Source organism: Vicugna pacos, chromosome 35, assembly GCF_048564905.1.
Source record: "Vicugna pacos chromosome 35, VicPac4, whole genome shotgun sequence".
In the NCBI taxonomy this organism is placed as follows: Eukaryota; Metazoa; Chordata; class Mammalia; order Artiodactyla; family Camelidae; genus Vicugna; species Vicugna pacos.
Genome location: NC_133021.1, coordinates 19,360,384 through 19,373,582, shown reverse-complemented (window position 1 = coordinate 19,373,582; position 13,199 = coordinate 19,360,384). Strand labels below are relative to the sequence as shown.

Here is a 13,199-nt window from a genome sequence, read left to right as displayed (position 1 = left end):
ACAGAAGACTGCACGTGTCATCCTAAGAAGCCTGGACTCTGTCTTTCTGTTTATCCAGCGGATTTTTCTAGGTTCTCAGAATGTACCGAGTGCTATCATTTCATCTGCTGTGGTGCATCTTATGTCTGCAATGTAGAAATACCTTTTTTTATTCCACTGAGATGAGCTTACTAGGATGGCTCTTGTGAATACAAAAAGAGATTGTGTAAAAGATGTCCTGGCAGGGGTGGGAAGGGGGTGGCATGGGGAGTGGGGAGCAGAAAATAATGGTTTTATATTCAGTCAGTCTAAAAGAATTTTAATGGGATATTATGTGTGATTTATTGGCACTCCCAAAATATTTATTCAGTAATCGGAGATATACTCAGCATAGAGCCTGAGATAACATCATAAGTTCTAGAACACTTGCAGACAAACTCAGGGCTGAAAGCAAGTTCCACTACGACACAACATTCACATGGCATGCCAAGGAAGAATCATTTTCATTAGAACACGGTTCTCCACTGAGGGGCACGTCTTACAACCACAGGAGCATGGGATGCAGACATGCTGAGGTCCAGTCCTTGGCCTCTGCCAATAGACATCTGCCTATTTTGTTACAGTCAGTGCCTCACTTTCCTGCCACCTCAGGATCTATCTGATCACCCAAAGTGTTTTTATCAGTTCCCTGATACACAGTGAGAGATAGTCATGAGAAAATGATGGCTCATGCTTGAAAAGTCATTTCTACCTTCTCTGTCCTTAAAGGGAAATCCCTTCTGCTTCAGATCTTACCCTTTAAGAGATCATCTTTCCAGGAGTGCCTTCCCCTTGCTTCAGAAACCTCTAGAACTGGAGAATGGAAAGGCTTGTTTCTTGCCAGTGTTGTTCATCTTGCTGTTGGAGTTCCTGCTGGTCCATCAGAACACGTCTGGATTTTCAGGTGCATCATCCATCAAGAAAAAAGAAGTTGCCTACTGTTCAAGGCTAAGGACAAGGGAATGAGCATTAAAGCACCTGATGTGACTTCTCTGGCTTTGCTGTCTGCAGCCCACTGCCCCCTGGGAGGACACCCCGGAGCTGAGTGCCTTCCTGCGGAACTCCACCATCCCTCATCTTGTCAGGAAGAGAGATGTAGCTGTGCTGGAGCCTCACAGACAGAGCCCTGCAAAGATACTGGTGAGTCATCTCAGTGTGCAGAGATCTGAGAGGAAAGGTGAATTTGACAGAATTCCCCAATACAGGCAGTTTAAACTACAAGTGTTTTTCAGTCTCTCCAAGGCCCAGAGATGCCCAGTGTTTCAACAGTACATGTTGTAGACATGAAAGTGACTTTTCTGGAGGGACTTGGGAGTATTTGCAATATAATCTTTTCACTTTTCTAAACCTGCCATGTGGGCCACATTTAGAGAAATAATGATGAAAACAAAAAACGTGATCTTTCATGCATTTCAAGAAGGCAAAAATTCAATTGTCAGTCTGGCAGCTGGTGAGAATTTGAAGTGAGCCTGGAGAAACACTGTCCATGCAGTGGGTCCTTGGGAAGTTGCACCCCATGCCTGCATCTCACAGTCCTCAGCTCCACCGGAAGAGTCGAGAATGTTTTCAAAGTTCCTTGGCCAAAACCCTTGCAGAGTCTTAGCATTGGGATTTGTGGTGGATCTAGTCTGAGCTTGGTCAGCTCCTTGTAAAACTGTGGACAGCATTCCTAAGTAAGCATTTTCAATTCAGTTTTCCCACTCATTCTGGTGTGAATGTTAATGCCACTGGCTGTATGCATGAAAAGTGGTAAGTTTTTTAAATGGATGTCCCTTTGAAAAATGTATGCCAGGCCTGACAGATCATGAGGGCACTGCCCCAAGACTCTTTGATCACTGCAACAAATAATAATAAAACCTATATAATCTCCCAACACTTCACAAGTAGAGACACATGGGGATGGGCAGAACAAAAAGTAACCAAATGTGTAGAAAAAGAGCAGTATAAAACAATTTTTCAAGCCAGGGTGAGAGATTGAACACGCATTTGCCTAATTTTCTCCCAAATCCCACTGAAATACATTAACGATTAATTAATGTATTATGTATGCCTTGCACATGCTCATCTTGACCATACAAAAATTTTCAAACATGGAAATGGACACAAAAGTACAAGGGGCAAGTCTAACATAATCAGTTATAACTTAAATCAAGAGAGAACATTTATTATAATAGACATAACTTCAATTACATGGCAAGAAGCTATGGCAGTTGGCAGGCTATGGCTCAAGTCCCTGTAAATTTTTATGGCACTGTAATGTTTTTCAGAACATAAGATTAGGGAATCTATATGCTCTTCAGTTTAGAGTCAATTAATAAAATTAATGTTACCTTTTTAAAAAAGCTTCCAGGAAGAATGACAGAACAGAGAACTGTGATTTAAGTTCTGGGGATGTATTGTACAGCAAGGTGACTAATGGTGATAATATTGTCTTGCATATTTGAAAGTTGCTAAAAGAGTAGGTCTTAAAAGTGCTCATCACAAGAAAAAATATTTTTGTAACTATGCCTGGTGATGGATGTCAACTAGACTTATTGTGGTGATCATTTCACACTACACACAAATATTGAATCATTATGTTGTACATGTGAAGCTAATAATGTTATATGTCAATTATACCTCAGTTAAATTTTTTATTAACTAAATTTTTCCAAAAAATAAAACAGTGATTGACATCTATAGAATTCTGATATTCAGTACCAAAGGGAAAGCCCTCTGGAGAACCAACATCTAAACCTATGGAGACCAACAATTTGGAAAATCAAGATTCAAATGTTTTTCGATTTCTTTCCTCTTGAGTGTATTTCTCATGAGGCAAAGGAGATCAATAACTAAAATTCCTTTGAAAATTATATTCACTTTTGTAGGATCAGATTTTCCCCTCCTATTCTTTCTTATTAAAGATTTTTAATACAAGACAATTTTTAACTTCTGAATATCATAGAAACATCTTACTTACAGATGAGAGCAAGATGAGCCTTGATTTCCATTTCTGACTTGGTTAACTCATGTCTTATTCCCTTTCTCTCTTATTGTTTCAAAAATTGCAAATCATCCACCTCCCCAATGTCTTTGAGTCAAAACAGTCCTGGATAGAAAGTGATTATGCAAAGTTTATTCTAAAATCAAAAGCTAAATAAGACCTCCTACAGTTTTTGTTTAGTTAAAAACAACTTACAGAATCCCATTTCTGAGGAGGAAAAATTTGGAAGTGCAGAATGCCAACATTCTGTGTTGGGATCATAATTTCCAATTTGCATCGGAAACATTTGTATCTACTAACACTGAACTGTAATTTCTCCTCTGCCTAAGAATATCCTTGCCTTTCTCATTTTGGGCACCCTGCTGCTTCTGTAGTCAACCACATGTCCTCCTCCTCTCCAGGCTCTCTTCACCTTCCTATCACTACTCAGCTTATGGAAGCCTTATCTTTGTAACCCTCTTCAGGCATGTGATGCTCTTGACCACTTCTTGAAATCATCACATCTCTTGTCTTCCCCAAACATTCACTCCTGGTTCTCTTCCTACCTGTTTGCCTGACCCTCCCTAGGATTTTTCAGGGACTTCTCTTCTGCCCATTCCTAAATGCTCCTGTGCCTCAAGATTTCATCCATAGCCCCCTCTTCTTCTCTCCCATTGACTTTGCTCCTTCAGAGAAATGTCTTGCACCATCCAGTCACTTCTAAGTGCCTCCTGCCATCTTAGTCCTCCCTGACTACACTCTGGAGTGTGCATGTTCTTCTGGTTGTCTGATCAACCCCAGTCTCAACATGTCCATGTCCCCCAAAATGTGCTTCTTCTCTAAAATTCCCAATCTCAGTAAAGCCAGTACCCATCCACTCATGCCCTCAAGCCAAAAGAGCCCCCCTCATCCCTCCCTCTCCTTCACCTCAACCTTCGACTAGTCATCAAGTATATATTCTACCTCCTAAATGTCTCTAAAATTCATCCTCCTCTCTCCCTTCCCACTGCGCCTGTTCAGGGTCCCATCATTTCTCACTTGGACTCTTGAAGCAAGCCTTTAACAGCCTCCTTGCCTCTTGCTGTCCTCCCTCTATTCTTCCTCAATTACCACCTATCCCCTAAAACACAAACATGATCAGATCCCTTGCCTACAATGTTTCATGGGTGCCCCAGGACATTCTGCATCAAACCAAATCTCCTTCGCACAGAGAGGAAGATTCTTTTCCACTTAGACTTTCCACCTGCCCACCCCACTCCCAAATCCCCTTTTCTTCTCTATCCTGAACGTGCACTGGCCTTGTATAAGAGGACTGTGTCCCCATCATCAAGTCCTGCTAGGTAACTCTTTCTTGCCCTTCAGGATTCATTGTGAACATCGCCTTCTCCAAAAATCCTCCAACAGAGCTGGCTAACTGGGATCAACATCCCAGGGAGTTTATAAGAACTATCTCCTCCTGACTTCCCTCTTTTGCCTCCAGAGGGTGGAACTGGCAGTACACAGCACACCAATAAGGGAGCAGAGGTAAACATGAGGGTCCTTACAGGTGACACGAACTGTAGAACTTCTGAGAATTCCTGCTGCCACTCAAGGCACAAACCCAAGCCCCTTAGTGCCAAACTCAGTAGAACAGGAACAGCCCAGCCCACCTGTATTTGGAAACATCATATAGAAATCCGGCCTCACTAGATTTTATCAGATACACAATACTGACTACTTTGTTTTTGGAGAATTCTAAGGTTCTCAAAAAAATGTTTACATCATAGTACGTTCCTCAGGTTACCGTGTGGTTTATCAGTGTCATTAAAGTGAAATGCCTGAGTCAACGACTTCACATAATACCCAATAAACTGATGTCTATTTAGCGTCCGTGCTTGAGATATGAAAAATGAATCAAGCATAGCCCACAAGATAAATTGAAATCAGTGAGGGAGGACAATTTGAGAAGTATCATTCTGTTCATGGGCATATAGAAAATGGAATGTAAGGTCTCCAAGTATGTACATACTGGGATCCAACCAGAAGATACAATTTAATAGACAGAATGTCACCATAACGAACATTTTCCAGGAACATGCATTTCATGTATTTAAAGTTACCCATTGTACATTGGGCAACCCTACAAAGTAGTTTAAAAACAGCTTAATGGATGGAACTTGCAGAAGATTCTGCTTTATAACCAGGAATTAATTTAGACAGAAGGATGTTGTGGAACAAATACTTGTCAATAGGTTCATATCATTGGGTCTCTGAGATAGTACAGACTCGTGGCCCTTCCTCTTAAGCCTTTTCGGGATTTGCTTGGTCAAAGGCTGGGTATTGTGATTGTAAGAAATATCCTCCGAGTTCTGAGAAAACCAAACAGAGCAATTCAGTCGCTGCTTTGGGAAGATTGTTTTAAAGCCCTTAGAACAGAGGATAAACTTTGTTGTATTTTATGTTCCATTTTAACTCTACATTACCACTAATGTTGGTGCATCTTGAATACCAGAGTTTTTTCTTGATTGTTTCAGTGTATTTGTTCTGTATTTAAATTAAAAGTTTATGGATTAAGCAATGACTTCAGGAAACAAAATGTAAGTAAAGTGACTTCAGTGTTGATTCTCTGCCATGATTTAAACGCACTGATTTGCCACCACTGCTGTTGTTTTCTGCAGAATTGCACCAATATTGAGTGCTTACAAATCTCCTGTGCGGTGGGAAGGCTAGAAGGAGGAGAAAGCGCAGTCCTGAAAGTCAGATCACGGTTATGGGCCAAGACTTTCCTCCAGGTAAGAAAAGCACCCAAGCGCTTACACGCTACTCACAGGAAACCTCTTCTCAAAAAGCTCAGAGGGGCGCTTTTTGTTTGTTTGTTTTTAAATTTTTTATGGAAGTGTAGTTGATTTACAATGTTAGTTTCAGGTATACAGCAAAGCGATTCAGTTATACATATGCATACATTTTTTAAAGAATTTTTAAATGTTCTAATTAAATTTTTTAATGTTTTAATTTTCAGGTTTTCAATTAAAATTTTCATATTTGATTTTTACGTTTTAGAATAATTTTTAATTTAAAAAAATTGTTATATTTTTCTCTTTTTAAAAAATTTAAAGAAATTTCAGTGGAGGAATTGAGCCAAGATCAGCTGGTCATCTTTCCCATTAGGTGAAGTTGATATTTTTCCAGCTTTGCTGAGATATTATTGACAGATAACATTTGTAAGCTCAAGGTGTACAACATGATGATTTGATACTATATATTGGGAAATGGTTACCACAATAAGGTTAATTAATACCTCCATCCCCTCACATCATTACGTGTGTGTGTGTGTGTGTGTGTGTGAGAGAGAGAGCTTTTAAGATCTAGTCTCTTAACAACCTCGAGGTTTATGACACAGTATTACTGACTATAGTCACTATGTTGTGCATTTGATCCCCAGGACTTATTAGTCAACTAGTTGCAAGTTTATACCCTTAAAAAACATCTCTCCATTTCTCCCACCCACAGCCCTGGTGACCATCATTCTACTCTCTATTTCTATGAGTTTGGCTTTTTTTAGATTCCACAGATAAGTGGGATCATACCCTATTTTTCTTTCTCTGTCCGATTGTTCTGACTCAGCATAATATAATGCTCTCAAGGTCCATCCGTGATACTGCAAAAGGCAACATTTCTTTCTTTTTTATGGTTGAATGATGTTCTGTTGTGTGTATGTGTACGTGTGTGTGGTATGTTAGGTGAAGACAATTTAAATATCCTGAGTCTCTAAGACTTCAGATAGTATCTTAGATTTGAACAGATCTATTTAACTCAACCACTGTAGATCTATTTAACTCACCACTGTGTAGTAGTTCCTCAGTAAATATTAGTTAATGAAATGATGGTAAGTAAAAGAACACAATTCAAACCTTATGCCCACAAAATTAAAAATATAAATTAATTTAGAAAGGAAAAGAGATACTGTCCTATAAAGTTCCTGTCTGGTGATCCAATGGCCTGGCTGCAAGCCAGAACAGCCTTTCAGTTAAGTTCCATTTATGATGACTTGTAGATTTCTCACTGGGTTGGCCCGTCTGGATTGCAGCATCCCACACTTCAAGGGATGATTACTTTGACTGCATGCATTTTAAAGATTTTAAATCTCTTCTATATTAAGCAAATGAGTTTTTCCATTTGGAAAGATCTACTCATTTAAGTGATACTACTGTGTTGTAACCTTGTTGTTTGGGGTGGGTTTGGGAAAGGGGGAATAGCTAAATTAAAACTCCTACCAAGTCTTACTCATATTTTAACTACTAAAAAATCATTTGGCTCATTGTGCCACAGAAAAATCCAATGGTAAAATCCTAGAGTTTTTAGTATCTCTAGATTCTCATGTTTTCTATGATTCAAAATACTTCTGTATAGTCACACAAATTTTTTTTTTAATTTTGTTTCTAAAATAAACAGGGGGAAAATTAAAGGTATTTTTAAAGGGATTTGTGAAGCTGCCATCTTCTTTTAAAAACAAACAAACAAACAAACAAACAAAAACCTCAGGAAAGATTCTTTGACCTCAGCACTATTAATATTTTGATTCAGACAATTCTTTGTTGTGGGTGTTGTCCCGTGCATGAAAGGATGTTTAGCAGCATCCCTGGCCGCTGCCCCCTGCTCACCAGATGCCAGTACCAGTTCCCACCTCAGTTGTGACAACCAAAATATCTCCAGACACTGCCAGTGTCCCCTGGGGGCAAAATCATCCCCGGCTTTGAACTGAACTAAGGAGATATGTAGAGCAAAATTTATTTTTTTGTTGTTGTTAAGCCATGGTTTATTCATTCACTCAACAAATATTTGTGGAGTGTCTGCTGCCAACTATGTGTCAGGCATGGCTTCAGGTCCCACTTGTATGGGACCTTATCATTCTGCTTTTTGGCTATTAACTTCATATCTAAGAGTTGGGGGAGGTGAGTCTTAATGAATTCTCAAGCCCACACAGTCTAAATGATAACCATCACCCTTCCTGTTATCTTGGGCATCACATCCTACCAAAATGAAGGAGAGCAATGTTTCACTGAAGTGGGACTAAAGTCGTGACAACACTCCAGACAAGGGGGAAATGACTACCATAGATGACTTGCATCAGTTCTGTGCCGACACCCTATTCCGTGGGGTAAAGCCCGCATCTTTCTCTACCTGTTAGGGAATGACCCAGTGAATGTGGAAGAACTCAGTAGCAACTGAGGGACTTTCTGAAAAATAAATATTTAGCACAGAGTCAGACCAGAGCAATCTGCAGGGACATTCTGATGTTCTACCAGAGCAAAGTGACACTTCCAAAGATTTAGGAGAGACACGCCAGTCACTTCGCTTGCGCCAGAGCCCAGAATTCTGTACTTCCACAGTTTCTGCTCACACACCAGTCTTGGAATCTGACTTCTAAAGAGGAGAGCATTAGTACAAACTGCCCCCACCTGCCACTCAAATAACATAGTGTATACTGGAAGTCTTTAATAGTTTTGTCACACAACCCAGAAGGAGTTAAATATTTTCTGCCTTCCTAATCCAGGCAAGAAGGCTTACAGTTCTTGGTTGACAGGATTTGCTGCGTTATGTTTGGTTTTGCCCATATGGTGAACCATGTGTACTGATCAGAAAAAGATTTTAATTGAGTTAGTTCTAAACACTGTTCTGTGTAGTGACCATTACTTGAAACAACAACCTCCTTCACAGCTTAAAGTTTTACCAGAACTAGGTTTTGTCATCCCACAAGGCTTTGTGTTTGGTAGATGCTGAGTGTTCAAACATGGGCTATATAAAATGGTTGTGTAGTTAAAAGTCATTCTTGAGAAGGGTTTAAGCTGCGGGAAAGGTGAGAGTGCAGAGTCCTACATGCTCCCAGCCACCCTCACCAGGTATTTAACCAACTCAAAAGCCTCACTTTCCATCCCATTTGTTACCAGTTCTGTAACTTTGATTCGTCCCATGACCAGATGCAAATCATTGTGCACTAGTACATAAGAGAGGCAGCTGGTGGGCTGCAATCCACAGTTTAAATGATGTGGCAATGACAGAGGAATAGGCATTTTCTGAGGATTAAGAGCTAACTGGGGTATGTTGAAGGTCCAAGACATTGTCAAGGGATATTATTCCAGCTGCTTTTTTTCAATCCTAAATTGCCTACAATTACTATTACAGGAGTAGGTTGCTACAGAGAAGAGAGAACTTTTAAATGAAAGAATAAAGTCATTGTTGTGTCAAGAGCATGGCTGAAAGCATTCAACTGTGAACAAGGAGTCAATAATAAGACTCTGCTCATAACTGTTTTTCATGAATGAAATCCTGACCTGTGCCAGGCCTTTCACTTACAGACTCGTGTGTCTTTGATGCCAACCCAACTGATCGGAGCCTAAGAGTTCACATTTCCTATTCCTTGGTGCTCCATCTTTAAAAATGGGGAGAAATGCATTTTTTTCTACTGAAAAGATAGGAAGAAACCTTGGTTTTGGAGAATCATTTGAAATAAAGAACAGATCAGTCTGTCAGTTGTGTTGTTGACAGGCTATTTGCCTCCTAGTGAATTTATTCAGGCCCCAGACTGTGTCCATCTCCATCCCTGAGTTAAATAGCAGAGGAAAGGGTTTCATTAGCCCCTTGGCATAAACTGGAGCCCTCATTATATGTCATAACTTCCTGAACTTCCTAATCTAGTTGATGGGGGAGGAGGCCCAATTCAATAATTGAAAGAATTCAACATTTTATAAGGGGCTATCAAATGGGTGGATATGAGAGAGGAGGGTCATTCCAAACCAAACCATCTGATGTGTTCCGTCACTATCCATTCATGCTGTCAGTCAACCAGGATTGATGAAGCCCTCCTGTGTGTGCTCTTCTAGGTGCTATGGAAGGTATAAGCCTTCTATTCCAAAGCTCTGTGCTTTCTGTTTTTGTATAATCTTGTCAGGGAGGAAAATAAGAGAGACAAATAAAAAGTTAAACAACGTGAAAATTCCAAACAATATAAGGCAACTATAGTCTCACCCCAGACTTACTGAATCACCTTCTCTGAGCCTGATGCCAGGTGTGTCTGAGGCTCAGCACAGCACAGTGGTCTGTGAACCCTCAGAAATGAAGGTAAAGATTGGTGATGAGTGGAAAATGGGAGGAGAAATCAAACTGGCGAAGAGCAGAGGGGTGAAAGAAACGAGGTGAGAGAAAATCCCAGCAGAGAAGCATGGTTCTCCATATTCTAGAGTTCAGGCCACATCTCTTATTCATTAAGAAACTTCCACATTCATAAATGCAGAATCATGTAGGACAAAAACTTTCCATCTGGAGTTGATACAGAGACACAGTTCTCCCATGATTTGTTTCCAAAGATATGACTTAAGAGCAAGGGAATAATTTTCCATCAATGTTTCTTCAGTTGAACTTGGAGACTAAAGAAAACTTGTTCTTTGAAGGTATGGGAGCCTGGACCCATTTGAGTATGTGATTATAAACCTTATGCACAGAATCTCATTACCAGAATTTGTCATGTTTCTTCTGTGTCTACCAGCCAGGGTGGTAAGGAAAGTAAATTTAAATCACTGAGTACACGTAAGATTTTATGAGCAAAGACTTCCACATTAAAAGAAAAAAAAAAAACACTTCTCACACAAACAAACAAAAAATGCAGCTTTCAGTTGAAATGGAAATGCCAGGAGACAAGAGAACATCAGAAGATAAACAACCAGAAAAGACTTTCCAAATGAACGAAGTTGCTTATCCTGGAATGTCAGGGTAGAAAGAACAAAAAAAGCCAAAGATATAGTGAATTCAAGTATATATAAGTTTTGCAATCTAGCCTGTCCTCTTCATGCAGAAGAAATGGGGTTAATGGAAGGAAGGAAAAATACAACCACAGGTGGGAAAAAACTTTGTAAAAATATTTAAATAATTTACTACAATCCAACCTGTTTGATTGGTCTCAAGAAACCCAACACTGGATTATAGATGGTGAAGTGCTAGTAAACATTTCATAAACCACTGTCTAGGTGCATGGATAATAGTCAAATCCAATAAAATGATTGCTAAGTACTGTGTTTTGAGTATCTACTGCTTCCTTAAAAGTGTAATTTATGAAAGTTTATGTATATTTACTTTGTTTTAATAATGGCTCTATTTAACAGCTGGTACTCAAAATTCTTGAAATTTTAACATTCTGCTCTGAAGAGCCGTTATGAACCAGTTACAGCCATCCACTGGATAGATCTCATTCCTGTCTCAAGTTAAATGGTGGAGAACCACAGATGCCTAAGTCCTCGAAACAGTTTTCCTTGACTTACTCTTAAATATTTCCCCTTGACTTTTATCAGCAGTTAATATGAGAACCTATTAAACAAAAAGAACTGTTGCTGAAAAGTTCTATCAAAAATGCAGTATGGCTCTTCATCAGTGGTTCCTAACCAGGGGAGTTTTATTCCCCAGAGGACACTGGCAGTAACTGGAGACACTTTTGATTGTCACAGCTAGGGGAGGGATGCTACTGGCACCTAGTGGGTAGGGGCTAGAGATACTGCTAAACGTCCTACAAAGCCCAGGACAGTCCCTTAACCAACCCCAAATCCTAACAGTGCCAGGACTGAGAGATCCTGCTCTGGGTCTTCTGTATAAAATGAAATGTCACTGATTTCTTTATAACTTAGCAGCAGTCTCTCTCCTAAAATATTTCCTTCTATCAGATAACAAGAATTTTGTAACCCACTATGTCTCCCCCTTTTGTTCTTCACCAATAGCACCCGTGCTTGCTCCTTTTAGGAACTCTGATTTTCTGTTCTTATTTTAACCTTATTGTGCCAAGTCCTTTGTTAATAAGACAAATTATCTTTAGAAATAAGAAGGTGAATGGATGGTTGAATGAATGTCTGGACAGATGATGGATGGATGATGGGTGGATGGATGACAGATGGTGGATGGATGATGATGGACAGATAATTTATGAATGGATGATGGATAGAGGGGTAGATGATAGATGGATGGGTAGGTGATGCAGGGATGATGGAGGATGAATGGATCATGAATGGATAGATAGATGGGAAAAGTAAAATAGAGAAAAGGAAGGAGGAAATTTTGCTTTGGAAATTAACAACACTGAAAACAATTGGATGGCTGCCAATATAAGTTTTAAGAGCTTTACATGGAATATATTTAAATAATTTTTTTTTAATTTTCAGAGGAAAAACGATCCGTATTCTCTTGCATCCCTGGTATCCTTTGACGTTAAGAAGATGCCTTATAAAGATCAGCCAGCAAAACTCCCAGAAGGAAGCATAGCAGTGAGTATCTTAAAATACATAGGTGCAAATAGCATCACTGAAATTATTTTTTAAGTCATTGTTTAGTGTGTGCTCAGTTTAAGTCCTTATTACATTGACTTGAGAAAAGTTTCCCTCTTTAGATCACTGTTTTCTTATTTCAGTGTCACTGGATCACAGTTTTAAACCTTCAATGTAAAACTTCTACCCCTCAAAAAATCACGAGGCAAGACTAATACCATTTTTCAGTTTGGCCGTTTTGTTTGAAAGAAGTCCAGATACTGATGATTGTTACAATAAAATCATTGTTATTGCTAATTTTAAGCAATAACAGACTGAGGCGGGAAGGAGGAATCTCTTTGTTAAGGACAGTTGCCACAGATCAGCTACATGAGCTTGGACCGTCAGCTTTTCTTTCTATACAAAGAATAGTCATTTTTACCTGGAAATAAAAATACACTATTAGCTTCGTTAGACTGAAACGTTATTTTTAAAATTGAGGCCGTTAAACATCACTGACACCCAAGTATCTGTCCCAGCATAACAGCTGCATCCTCGACAACCTGACCAGGCTGTGGGGGGCAGAGGGGGGAACGGGTGACAGGGGACCAACAGGCACAGTCACCAAAGCTCTGCCTTTGCTGGGAAAGTGACCACAGCCAGGACTCCGGAAGATGTTACTAAGATTGAAACCTTCATCTCCTGGTCATGCCATAGATATTTACAACCTCAACTTGGGCTCTGGTCCCCAGGTCCTTGTTACTCAAGATGTGTTTTGCTGGCCAGCCTCATCAACCACACCTAAGAATTGTTAGAAATTCAGAAACAGGCCTCGCTCAAGAGCTGCTGAGTCAGAATCTGCAGTTTATCAGTATCACCAGGGCATCATGTACACTTGAGATGTATTGTACTGGATGTTTGAGAAGCATTGCTTTGGACAGTGTAGAAGTGGATACCAT

At 39.7% G+C, this 13,199-nt stretch overlaps 1 protein-coding gene across 1 annotated transcript in view; it reads left to right on the top strand.

Moving 5' to 3' along the window:
• ITGA8 (integrin subunit alpha 8) overlaps positions 1 to 13,199 on the top strand; it is a 173,623-nt gene that overhangs the window by 148,769 nt on the left and 11,655 nt on the right. The window contains exons 26-28 of the mRNA XM_072954988.1: positions 1,030 to 1,158; positions 5,638 to 5,751; positions 12,160 to 12,261. Of these exons, the coding sequence (XP_072811089.1) occupies positions 1,030 to 1,158; positions 5,638 to 5,751; positions 12,160 to 12,261 (345 nt within the window). The remainder of the gene's footprint in view (positions 1 to 1,029; positions 1,159 to 5,637; positions 5,752 to 12,159; positions 12,262 to 13,199) is intronic.